The sequence below is a fragment of the Schistocerca serialis genome, chromosome 7, assembly GCF_023864345.2.
Source record: "Schistocerca serialis cubense isolate TAMUIC-IGC-003099 chromosome 7, iqSchSeri2.2, whole genome shotgun sequence".
Classification (NCBI taxonomy): domain Eukaryota; kingdom Metazoa; phylum Arthropoda; class Insecta; order Orthoptera; family Acrididae; genus Schistocerca; species Schistocerca serialis.
In genome coordinates, this window is record NC_064644.1 from 494,136,169 (window position 1) to 494,150,296 (window position 14,128).

Genomic DNA, 14,128 nt, shown 5'->3' on the forward strand with positions numbered 1-14,128 from the left:
TGTGAGTGAATATTTGAATAAAGTCTTCAATACGCACGTGAAACATACTCGGTTGAATCCGGCTGGTCGCTGTGTTTGCTTTCTGGTGAGGTAGACTATGTTACGGAAGTTATGTGTAGGCACTAATCATCTGCAACGTGATTTCGTTACGATTCGCGAACTACTACGCATTTACATTTCAGGGTCAAGTTTCTCACTGATTTATATAGCGAACTTGCTATGAACGCTGCGAGTGTAATTATGTTCTACTTGATGTACTAAGTTCATCCACTATGAGGCCAACAGCCACGAACTTAGGAAGATAATCCAAATTCAGTCATGCGGTCCGACGAGCAGCCCAGTCATTATTCCTTTCAGTTCAGCTTGTTAAACTTCTTATATCATGTACAGAATTTGGTTCATGTAATGTCTGCATATCTGACGTACATGTCCGTGTTCTGTTAAGAGGTTATGTGTCACTCTGTTCACTTGATTTTTGAATTAATTATATGATTTTCATCTGAAATGTTCTCTCTTATTGCAGCTTCCCTAATCATTGACTTGGTACTTAAATGTATTGGCATATCGGCACAACTTTTATTATGCCTCCATTACATTATCGCATGTTGCGAAATGTAACTTTTGTCTCTGACAACGGGTACGACCGGTAAATTTGGTCTAAAATTTCATATCACAGACATAATCTTTTATCCTGTACATTATGTATACCCGTTATGTTACATGCATTTTACTATAAGGTAAGTCCTGGAGATGCTGCAACCTGGAGAGATGCTGTACATGAGTTACAGAAGCGTATATGTGCAATGTTTCATATTTGAATGTTATAATTACAATGAAAAGTCTACATTTTCCCAGCACTGTGACCAACAATAAGTTGAATTGCAGCACACATTCACTGCTACTGAAAAATGACAGATGATTTTCTTATAAACTTGTGCTCAGTCAACTGATACTATGCTTACCGTTGTTCCCTTGTGAGATTTAAATAGGTGTGTTCTGCCTCCTTAACTTTCTTTTGTGTGGTCACATTCAGATTTTGTTTATTCATTAAATGGATCATTCATTATTGCGTCTGTTATCGTGCATAGTTAGTTCAAATTAGACCATGCTGGGCTTTATTTGCACTTTAAACCAAATTTAGGAACGGAGAAGACCGCTTGCGATCGTTGGCGACTATCGAGAAACGAATAAAAACACCAGTACTCATGCAGCTGAAAAATATACGTGCGGCAGCAAACAAAAATATCTCTACCTGTGAAAATTGTCTACCCAGCAGTAAGTTACTGTGTATTTTCGGTTTAGTCTCACAACAGGGCATTGAATGTTATCCAAGATTTCTCCATTCAGAGGGTTCCATCTGAAAGTAACGATGTGTATGAAGGAGGTAATATGATAGGATATTATGTGGAGAGAACAGATTGCACTGGCTTTCGGCTGCGCTGCCATGCAGCCTACACACCACTGGTTAACTAGTTTGAGTTCTTGTTTACTGAGATTAGTGTACTCACTTTTATCATAACTAATTTCATGTATTGGCATAAAGTAACGCTACCTTTAAACGACACATCGATTCCATGAGAACTGCTTCAAAGCGTTGCTGCTTTATCAGACACCAGTGTTACCTCGAGTCCTATTATGTGGGCAAGAAGAAAACATTTTGTGTTCTAAGTGTCGTTTGTGGAACATGGAGGGAAATACTTCGTAATTTCTTATTATAGCCGAAGAACTGATCATACCAGAGTCTCCTTTCCTTCAAAATTAAATACCTGAATCATGAAAAATCCCCTATGGGTGATACTCTACATACTCTACATTAGCTATTGAGGTTTGTAAATTCTAATTCATTAGTAGCAAGTAATTATAACTCATACCTTACACATTTTTCCTTAAAAATCTTTATTACATAAATAGTAAGCGAAATATGTACAGATTTACATACAATGAGTATATATAATGAAAGACTTCCAGAAATTTTTTGTTGTAATTTCATTTTTAGATTGTGAGAAGCACTGCTTATGAAACAGCTCTTAAAGTAATTGTTGTAAATTTCTTAAAATATTTTCGCAAAACAGTTTTGTTTCTAGTTTTCTGACAGTACACTTTAAAATTAGTACGTAAGGTAACAAGGGTGCTACAAATAAACTGAGAAGCACATTTTAAATCCGAGTGGCGAGCTTTGAAGTAATAGTGAGATTGCTGTTAATCGTTTAAGGGGACGACAACTTTGGATTTCGTCCCGAGGTTTGCACTTAATTGTCGGACAAGCTGGCGCATAAAATGAATTTTCAATATTCTTGGAAGAACGTCAGAGAGATTTTTTTTCAGTACAGTAGTCAAATACGCGAATGACATTAGATGCTGCTAGTGAAGCATGTATGTCACACAATGTACGTAATATTTGGTTCTTCAAGGCAATTTCGATCTATAATGCATCATTTTTTTTTACTTCTGAGAGTTACGGATTCCGATAATGTCCAGAGGTTTGAGATTCTATTTATATAAGGAACATTGGCATATCACGTGGCGTTTTGAAGCAAGCGATAGTCGACGGCGCACAGAACTTGGGTGTGGACATGATTGAGACTGAGTACACGCACAAGAAATCAATCGAAATTAACGCTAGCGAACACTCCGATGTTTAGAGAAAGATTTCATTTATAAAATTGACCGACACATTCATATTTCGTCTGGCATGCGTTATGTACACCCCCTGAATTTCGGTAACAGATCTGAAAACACAAGCTAGGCATGTTCTCAATACTCTGTGCAAGTACTGTGACAACATAGAATGAAACACATGCGGGATGGGACTGAAATAAATACGTAAAGTTTGGGGATATGTTAAACACACAGATATAAATGTTACACTAACATATGTCTGCAAGAGTTTGATTTACCAATTAGTTATATGGTATGACATTCATCCAATAAAAACTGCGTTATTCAGTGAACAACTGAATGTATTCAGTACACTATTTTTTCTTGGCTTTGCTATATCCTTGAGTTCAAAGAACAGTCGAGGGCTTTGACTGGAGCTACAGTCAAATATTGTGTTGACACCTTAGCCACTGCATCTTATATCAACGCTACCTATCAGCATCATTCAGTACATTGGATGCGAATCGTGTTACGTTTTATGTGTGTGATGAGCTTATGATCTATGTGTGACAGATATCTAGCATATTACAGTAGAAATTTCCAGATCACATTAACTGAAATTTATCATCAGAGATGTGTGGTAGGAGCATATGACGAGTCTCCGGAATCGGGCCCAAAACATTTATATCTGTGGAGACATCTAAAATCCACAGAGAGTGTACCGTTGCTTGTAACAGTCGGGTGACATGCCAAATTTCATCGTGGATATCTGTAAAAATTTTCACCTTCAGCCTGAGGATTTTACAAAAGGTTGCAACACAATAGTGCAAGATGCCCAGGAGTGTACCGATTAGGGTGGAGAATATTTCGGATATATCTTGTGTTTTTATGCTAGAGATGAACCACTCCATTACCCCACTGGTTCTGCACGTGAATTGTAAAACCTTTAAGAGGGGGACGACGTCAAACGGGCTGACTTGGAGCAGGAGAGGCACCACATGACATTTTATTTTCTACTGTCTATACTTTTACAAATAAATTCATAAAACTTTGTCAGCATGAGGAGGAAGGATTAAGAATTCACACTCATAGGAGCGGAAATGCAAACCATAACAAACTAAATTTTTTTTAGATATGAAATTTCATCATTTTTTTCACTCAATGTTGGCTACATTTGTTGCTATAAGTACATTTTTCTTCACAAGTAAGAGAGATTCTTTGATGAGTTTTGCACAGCATACAAACCATACTTACAGGTGCATAAAACTCTAGAATTTTCCAAATCTATTAAAAACTGTGGTAAAAATTGAGATAATTAACTACAAAATTTGATTTTTTTATAAACATAAAGTTTAAAACGCAACAGCTCATTCATTTTTCGTAAATTAAATAGATTCTAGAGTTTCTGACACCTGTAAGTATGGTTTGTATGCTGTGCAAAATTCATCGAACAGTGTCTCTTACTTATGAAGAAAAGTGTACCTATAGCAACAAATGGAGCCTGTAGTAAGTGAAAAAAATGATGAAATTTCACTTGTAAAAAAAATATTTTGTTATGTTTTTGAACTTCCGCTGCTACGAGTGTGAATCCTGAATCCTTCCTGGTCATCCTGACAAAGTTTTATGAAGTTACTTGTAAAAGTATAGATAGTGTAAATTAAAACGTCCTGTGGTGCCTCTACTGCTCCAAGTCGGTTCGTTTGACGTCCTACCCCCCCCCCCCCCCCATCCCAAATGTCGTAATCGGCGATACCGTAGTACTTGTAACTGTTAAACCATAACTTTATCGGACTTGTGTTTCCTTACCACATTTCAGACGTGTATTGATGTTAGCAGCCTATCCTCGAACTTTGCCCAATTTGTGTAGAGCAGACTGATAATGTCGCATTAATAATACGATAAGGAAACGTGTTTTGAACTATGAGGGCATCGTGGAGCTTAGTATTCGTTATTAACTTAATGTACGTGGAAGAAAGTTAAAAATTAACTTGTCACAAAATGACTGCATTTCTGCCCGAGACAAGTATACGGTGAGTCGATAAGTGAAAACAAAATGAGTAATACTCGTCTCTCATGGAGCGTCTGCAGCTTGCACTGCCACCTGTGACACTGCAGTCGACAGCATTCCAAGGATTTGTGAGACTATCGTTCTGCAGCAGGCGCCTGGCACAGCGCCTGTTGCGAAAACAAGACGGCGCAAAGCAGCCACACAGTCAGCACTTCACGCGCGAACACGAGTCCTCTCTTCTTTACCAGCCGGCGAGCTGCCGGAAGAGGCAGCGCCTGTGCGTGTGTTTGTCAGGTTACCTAGCACCGTCGTCGCCGGCTTCCACCTCCGGGAGCACGTTGTTTGACGCGACACTGCGCTGTTGATTGTCGCTTTGCCGACTGTCACACACCTGGAACAAGGAACGAATGTTGACACAAAACAACTTCTGCTTCAGCCCTACTCACTGCGCAGAAGTTACTAGCGAGTTCAGGAGGCCAACTCTCGTCAGCAAATAATTAGTCATTCATCAAATGTAAAATTGGGAAACAGTGGGAATAGTTAAGTGAATGAAGAAGGCATAAGAGAAGTCTTAAGACTATGCAACAATGAAAACGGCGAATGGTCAGAGGACAACTGACAGTGCTAACGATCCCAGTACCAAAGAGAATGAGTGTTAAGTAATATAGAGGGTGGTCCATTGATAGTGACCGGGCCAAATATCTCACGAAATAAGCATCAAACGAAAAAACTACAAAGACCGAAACTCGTCTAGCTTGGTGGCGCTATGGTTGGCCAGCTAGACGGATATCAACTGCGTTTTTTTCAATAGGACCCCCATGTTTATTACATATTCATGTAGTACGTAAAGAAATATGAGTATTTTAGTTGGACCACTTTTTACGTTTTGTGACAGATGGCGCTGTAATAGTCACAAACCTATAAGTACGTGGTATCACGTAACATTCCGCCAGTGTGGACGGTATTCGCTTCGTGATACATGACCCATATTAAAATGGACCGTTTACCAATTGCGGAAAAGGTCAATACCGTGTTGATCTATCGCTATTGTGATCAAAATTCCCAACCGGCGTGTGCTATGTATGCTGCTCGCTATCCTGGACAACATCATCCAAGTGTCCGGACCGTTCACCGGATAGTTACGTTATTTAAGTAAACAGGAAGTGTTCAGCCACATGTTAAACGTCAACCACGACTTACAACAAATGATGATGCCCAAGTAGGTGTTTTGGTTGCTGTCGCGGCTAATCCGCACGTCAGTAGCAGACAAATTGCGCGAGAATCAAGAATCTCAAAAAACGTCGGTGTTCAGAATGCTACATCAACATCGATTGCACCCGTACCATATTTCTATGCACCAGGAATTGCATGGCGACGACTTTGAACGTCGTGTACAGTTCTGCCACTGGGCACAAGAGAAATTACGGGACGATGACAGATTTTTTGCACGCGTTCTATTTAGCGATGAAGCGTCATTCACCAACAGCGGTAACGTAAACGGGCATAATATGCACTATTGGGCAACGGAAAACCCACGATGGCTGCGACAAGTGGAACATCAGCGACCTTGCCGGGTTAATGCATGGTGCGGCATTATGGGAGGAAGGATAATTGGCCTCCATTTTATCGATGGTAATCTAAATGTTGCAATGTATGCTGATTTCCTACGTAATGTTTTACCGATATTATTACAAGATGTTTCACTGCATGACAGAATGGCGATGTACTTCAAACATGACGTATGGTCGCGTGCGGTAGAAGCGGTATTGAATAGCATATTTGATGACAGATGGATTGGTCGCCGCACGTTCACCGGATCTGACGTCCCCGGATTTCTTTCTGTGTGGAGAGTTGAAGGATATTTGCTATCGTGATCCACCGACAACGCCTGATAAGATGCGTCAGCGCATTGTCAATGCATGTGCGAACATTACGGAAGCCGAACTACTCGCTGTTGAGAGGAATGTCGTTACACGTATTGCCAAATGCATTAAGGTTGACGGATATCATTCTGAGCATTTATTGCATTAATGTGGTATTTACAGCTAATCACGCAGTAACAGCATGCGTTCTCAGAAATGATAAATTCACAAAGGGACATGTATCACATTTGAACAACCGAAATAAAATGTTCAAACGTACCTACATTATGTGTTGTAATTTAGAAAATCTACGTGTTACCAGCTGTTCGTCTAAAATTGTGAGCCATATGTTTTGTGACTATTACAGAGCCATCTATCACAAAGCGAAAAAAGTGGTCCAACTAAAGCATTCATACTTCTTTACGTACTGCACGAATATGCAATAAAAAAGTGGTTCCTATTTAAAAAAACGCAGTTTATATCCGTTTGACCTTTGGCAGCGCCATCTAGCGAGCCAACCATAGCGCGATCTGGTTTCCCCCTTCAAGCTAGACGAGTTTCGTTTTTTGTAGTTTTTCCGTTTGATACTTATTTCGTGAGATTTTTGGCCCGGTCACGATCAATGGATCACCCTGTAGCTCGACTAGGGCAATTAGCCTGCGAATCAAAGATTGGGAAGGTAATGGAGGAGAAACTGTCAGGCGAGCAGTTTGGTCTTAGACAGAATAGGGGCACACTAGATGCAATAGACTCTTTGCAAGTTTGGGGGAGAGAGGTTAACTAAAAAAATGAAGGAATCCATGCACGTGTGTTGTTGACCTGGAGAAGGTGTTTCACATTGTACCTTAGAACTATACTCTGAGAAAAGAGACTGCAGTTGGGAAGCAAGTGACTTATAATCTCGTCCTACTTGAATGAAAAGGTGTCTCTGTGAACGAATTACAATAAGATATTTCCTGTTTCCTGTCTCCAACGATTTGACATCTATAATGAGAAAATATAATACAGTGATGCCCACTATATGAAACGGGATAAAACTCATAGGAAGAAGGCTACGATGATTGAGATTTAGAAACGACATGTTCTTTCTAGGTATGGGCGACCTGGCCCCATCCAATTTTCATCTCTTTCCATAACTTAAAGGACACTACCGAGGACTTCATTTTGATAATGATGAAACGGTGCAAGCAGAATTGAGGCTGTGGCACCATCAACAAAGTCAAACATTAGAACTATACTCTGAGAAAAGAGACTGCAGTTGGGAAGCAAGTGACTTATAATCTCGTCCTACTTGAATGAAAAGGTGTCTCTGTGAACGAATTACGATAAGATATTTCCTGTTTCCTGTCTCCAACGATTTGACATCTATAATGAGAAAATATAATACAGTGATGCCCACTATATGAAACGGGATAAAACTCATAGGAAGAAGGCTACGATGATTGAGATTTAGAAACGACATGTTCTTTCTAGGTATGGGCGACCTGGCCCCATCCAATTTTCATCTCTTTCCATAACTTAAAGGACACTACCGAGGACTTCATTTTGATAATGATGAAACGGTGCAAGCAGAATTGAGGCTGTGGCACCATCAACAAAGTCAAACATTAGAACTATACTCTGAGAAAAGAGACTGCAGTTGGGAAGCAAGTGACTTATAATCTCGTCCTACTTGAATGAAAAGGTGTCTCTGTGAACGAATTACGATAAGATATTTCCTGTTTCCTGTCTCCAACGATTTGACATCTATAATGAGAAAATATAATACAGTGATGCCCACTATATGAAACGGGATAAAACTCATAGGAAGAAGGCTACGATGATTGAGATTTAGAAACGACATGTTCTTTCTAGGTATGGGCGACCTGGCCCCATCCAATTTTCATCTCTTTCCATAACTTAAAGGACACTACCGAGGACTTCATTTTGATAATGATGAAACGGTGCAAGCAGAATTGAGGCTGTGGCACCATCAACAAAGTCAAACATTAGAACTATACTCTGAGAAAAGAGACTGCAGTTGGGAAGCAAGTGACTTATAATCTCGTCCTACTTGAATGAAAAGGTGTCTCTGTGAACGAATTACGATAAGATATTTCCTGTTTCCTGTCTCCAACGATTTGACATCTATAATGAGAAAATATAATACAGTGATGCCCACTATATGAAACGGGATAAAACTCATAGGAAGAAGGCTACGATGATTGAGATTTAGAAACGACATGTTCTTTCTAGGTATGGGCGACCTGGCCCCATCCAATTTTCATCTCTTTCCATAACTTAAAGGACACTACCGAGGACTTCATTTTGATAATGATGAAACGGTGCAAGCAGAATTGAGGCTGTGGCACCATCAACAAAGTCAAACATTAGAACTATACTCTGAGAAAAGAGACTGCAGTTGGGAAGCAAGTGACTTATAATCTCGTCCTACTTGAATGAAAAGGTGTCTCTGTGAACGAATTACGATAAGATATTTCCTGTTTCCTGTCTCCAACGATTTGACATCTATAATGAGAAAATATAATACAGTGATGCCCACTATATGAAACGGGATAAAACTCATAGGAAGAAGGCTACGATGATTGAGATTTAGAAACGACATGTTCTTTCTAGGTATGGGCGACCTGGCCCCATCCAATTTTCATCTCTTTCCATAACTTAAAGGACACTACCGAGGACTTCATTTTGATAATGATGAAACGGTGCAAGCAGAATTGAGGCTGTGGCACCATCAACAAAGTCAAACATTAGAACTATACTCTGAGAAAAGAGACTGCAGTTGGGAAGCAAGTGACTTATAATCTCGTCCTACTTGAATGAAAAGGTGTCTCTGTGAACGAATTACGATAAGATATTTCCTGTTTCCTGTCTCCAACGATTTGACATCTATAATGAGAAAATATAATACAGTGATGCCCACTATATGAAACGGGATAAAACTCATAGGAAGAAGGCTACGATGATTGAGATTTAGAAACGACATGTTCTTTCTAGGTATGGGCGACCTGGCCCCATCCAATTTTCATCTCTTTCCATAACTTAAAGGACACTACCGAGGACTTCATTTTGATAATGATGAAACGGTGCAAGCAGAATTGAGGCTGTGGCACCATCAACAAAGTCAAACATTAGAACTATACTCTGAGATAAGAGACTGCACTTGGGAAGCAAGTAACTTATAATCTCGTCCTACTTGAATGAAAAGGTGTCTCTGTGAACGAATTACGATAAGATATTTCCTGTTTCCTGTCTCCAACGATTTGACATCTATAATGAGAAAATATAATACAGTGATGCCCACTATATGAAACGGGATAAAACTCATAGGAAGAAGGCTACGATGATTGAGATTTAGAAACGACATGTTCTTTCTAGGTATGGGCGACCTGGCCCCATCCAATTTTCATCTCTTTCCATAACTTAAAGGACACTACCGAGGACTTCATTTTGATAATGATGAAACGGTGCAAGCAGAATTGAGGCTGTGGCACCATCAACAAAGTCAAACATTAGAACTATACTCTGAGAAAAGAGACTGCAGTTGGGAAGCAAGTGACTTATAATCTCGTCCTACTCGAATGAAAAGGTGTCTCTGTGAACGAATTACGATAAGATATTTCCTGTTTCCTGTCTCCAACGATTTGACATCTATAATGAGAAAATATAATACAGTGATGCCCACTATATGAAACGGGATAAAACTCATAGGAAGAAGGCTACGATGATTGAGATTTAGAAACGACATGTTCTTTCTAGGTATGGGCGACCTGGCCCCATCCAATTTTCATCTCTTTCCATAACTTAAAGGACACTACCGAGGACTTCATTTTGATAATGATGAAACGGTGCAAGCAGAATTGAGGCTGTGGCACCATCAACAAAGTCAAACATTCTACAGTGACAGTGTCAACAGACTGGTCTCTCGTTGGGACAAATGTGTTCGCCGCCAGATTAACTATGTGAAGAAATTCATTTGTAGGTATGAAGAGTAAAGACGTAGAATGTTACTAAGGTTTGTTTGATTTGAAAAAAAAAATTCGGAGGCACTACTTTGCAGCAAGCCCTCATACGTTAGGGAAGAAGGAGGGGTTTATAAAACCATTAATGGAGGGATACGAGTAACTTCCCACCCCATACCAGTTCCTTAAAGAACAGAACTTGCACTTAGAAAACAGGACCAACCGACTGATTAGTGTACAAATGAATAGAGGGGATGGTCTGACAAAAAAAAAGCCAAATTTTTGTAAGAACAAGCTTTTTGCTTGAATATGCACATTCGTATATGCATTGTTATAATACAAAACGATTTTGCGAAATTGCAAAGAGAAATGTAATATATATATATATATATATATATATATATATATATATAATAAGTTCAACTGAATGTCTACGAGAACATAGAAATTGTCGAGGAGGAGTGTGTGAATCACATTGCGAAACAACTTGGGACAGGATTAAGTACGGCTGTGAAGGGAAGTCGGGCACAAAACGTGACCTTCGGTGGGAAAGCACGTAAAAGTTTGAAAGAGGGATCAATTGTAAGGCTGGCTCATTATTACAGAAGAGCCATTGTTGACAATGCCCCATATACAACGACAATGAAAAGTGCGATCTATGTAACACTGTACCACTGCATGAGCACCGATGAGAAACCCAACACATTAAGTGTTCAAAAGTTGAGAATTCTTGGCGTGTCTTTAATTATTCTCTTGCCAAATGAGAACAAACTAAATCACACAAAACTACGGGACCGACGACCATGCAGTTTGGTTACTTTCAACCTCAAACCCATCACACAAAACTGCTATCCATACTGCTCAGAGACCATCTATCGTTGTTAGAATGACATCTGTTTATGAAAGGTTGCTATCTGATAAAATTCTTTCCAGATGCAGAGCTAGAAAGAGCATGCAAATAGTACATAGTACAATCTGATAAAAGTACCCAAAGGACGCACGTGTATTCAAAAGATAAGTAGAACTAGCTGTGACAGAAGCTGTTTAACAGTTCGGTCAAGCGTGCTATCTGACAGCAGCAAAAAGATCAGCAGGGACTGTCCGCTTCCGATAGCTGAGTGGTCAGCGCGACAGAATCTCAATCTTAAGGGCCTGGTATCGATTCCCGGCTGGGTCGGAGATATTTCCTCCGCTCAGGGACTGGGTGTTGTGTTGTGCTAATTATCATCATTTCATCGACGCGCAAGTCGCCGAAGTGGCGTCAAACCGAAAGACTTACACCCTGCGAACGGTCTACCCGACGGAAGGCCCTAGTCACACGACATTTACATTTTAGCAGAGATTACTCCACTGTCACAATGAGAACATGAAGAAGAAAGTTAGAGACGAACGAAAAAAAAAAGTAAAAGTTAACGGTGCCTGTCATTCGAGAAAAGAAGACGGCATGATTCCAGAATGACGGTCATACAAGCTGAGGAAGCTCGGAAGAGAGCGGAAATAACCCAGATGGATTTTAGAGGAAAAAGTGGGGAGTGATTGTGTTTTAACTTTGACTAGGATTATCTCCAATTTTTGAAATTTTTGGAGAAAATTATCAGTGCTAAGATTCTTGAGTATAATTTTGAAGATTCTTGAGTATAATTTTGAAACAAATTTAGAAAATAAAATATTGATATCTGAATGTTTAATTTCAGTAAAAAGATTCAGACATTTGAAGATTATTTTTAAGATCCTTATGCAAAAGTATTTGTCCGCGTTATTAAATAAAGTCTTCAATTTTTCAAGCGCATTTTAGTAAGTTTAGTATATAAAGGAAGCTTTTAAAAATCCTTCAAAATAAAATAAAGTAATAAATTCTCAAGAACTCTTCGATGGATCTAGTTGTAACTTTGTACTCATATTTAGTAATATGCAAAAATTTTATGTTTAAAATTTGAGGCCGTTTCGAAAAAGTTTCATTTTTTACCAGGCTATCCACTTGTGTTAAATATTTAATGTTAGGCATGTTAAACGTCTATAGTGCAAGACGCAAAACACTAACTATGTTGGTTTTATATCTTTCAGGTTGAGTCAGTAGTAAGGAAACAATAAATTAAAACGTGATGCCTGATGCTGAAGTCTTACTCTGTGAACAAAGAAAATATAATAAGCGATAAACTTTTTTTTCCATTTAAATACTCTGCGGAAGTTTCAGCGGGAAAATATTTCGAAATTGTTTAAAATTATGTGCATAATCTACTGGGAGCCTCTAAGTGCTCTCATTCTCAAAAAATGGATGAATATAGCCTGAGTTATGCTTCCTCAAGTCATATAAACAGTTTGCAGCTTCATTACTTTACTCACTGTGCTAAGCTTTTAATGTAAGATAATACATCTTCAATAGTAGACCACGACAGCATTTTAATGTTTGTAATTCGGTCAATAATTGTATGGTATATTAAAAATCAAACATTGGCTATAATTAAAAGCTGTCAGACAGGCAGGAAACAATTGGAACTAGTGGTCCATTTTACCATTTAGTAACGCAGATGTCGAGGGAAGTTTAACTGTCATAACACCGAGAGGAAAGAAAAGATTTCAGAACCTGGTTGATGTGCTATACTGCAGCGCACACAGCATCATTAAGAAGGTGATGGACCACCAGCAACTGAGATACACAGATCCGACCAACACAGCAGTAGACCAATGACAATTATGATGATGGTGATGATGATGTAAAAAACATCAAACTATACAGTGCCGGAAAGAAACGCAACACCGTCAAGGATTCTATTCAGTGGCACCAGTGTATAATACGTGCATCCTGAGTTGCAGTATTAGTGAATCATTTCTCATGGTTATCGGCTTTCAGGTGGCGCTCAGGAAGTCTGTCTATGCGACCTATGTTTCGACTCTGCAGGCGTTAACAGTGTTGAGTTTTATCTGAAGAGAGTTTGCTAAATTAACTACATGTTACAACCACGCCTCACCAACGGCTACGTCCGCCTGCTGAACAAGTTAAGCATTTGAACGGCGTCGCATTGTGGGCCTGTGGGAAACTGACTAAACTTATGGACGGATTGCTGCATATGATGGACACAATGTATCGCTCATGTGTCGCTGCTTTCAGCAGTGATCTGTAGAACATTGTCACACCCACAAACCAGGTTCTGGACATACGTGCAGGATAGACGCACGTCATAAACGACAGCTTTTTGCGGACAGCGGTGGCCGATGAAATATCATCCACAGAAGAGACACAGACATGTCGCAACTAAAGTGTCACCAAGGACCGTTGGAAGCTCTCCTCTTGCAGCAGGGTAGAGATCACAGCCGGCCGGAGTGGTCGAGTGGTTCTAGGTGCTTCAGTCTGGAACCGCGCGACCGCTACGGTCGCAGTTTCAAATCCTGCCTTGGGCATGGATGTGTGTGATGTTCTTAGGTTAGTTAGGTTTAAGTAGTTCTAAGTTCTAGGGGACTGATGACCTCCGCTGTTAAGTCCCATACTGCTCAGAGACATTTGAACCGTTTTTTAGAGATCACATGTGCCTCTGGTCAGGTTACCACAAACACCGCCGAGCATGGCTACACTGGTGTCGTGAAAGAGTCAACTGTTGACAGCAATGGCGCTCTGTTGTTTTCAGTGGTGAGAGTAGGTTCTGTGCGTGTGCAAGTGATGGACGTACACGTGTCCGCAGCTCGTGGTCGTGCGGTAGCGT

The 14,128-nt window shown here is 39.8% G+C and overlaps 1 protein-coding gene across 1 annotated transcript in view; it reads right to left on the reverse strand.

Moving 5' to 3' along the window:
- Positions 1-4,345: 4,345 nt before the first annotated feature.
- The window catches only part of LOC126412398 (semaphorin-2A-like), a 425,849-nt gene continuing 416,066 nt past the window's right edge, over positions 4,346-14,128 (reverse strand). Inside the window, exon 14 of the mRNA XM_050081975.1 lies at positions 4,346-4,997. Coding sequence (XP_049937932.1) covers positions 4,902-4,997 — 96 coding nt within the window. The 3' untranslated portion in view covers positions 4,346-4,901. The remainder of the gene's footprint in view (positions 4,998-14,128) is intronic.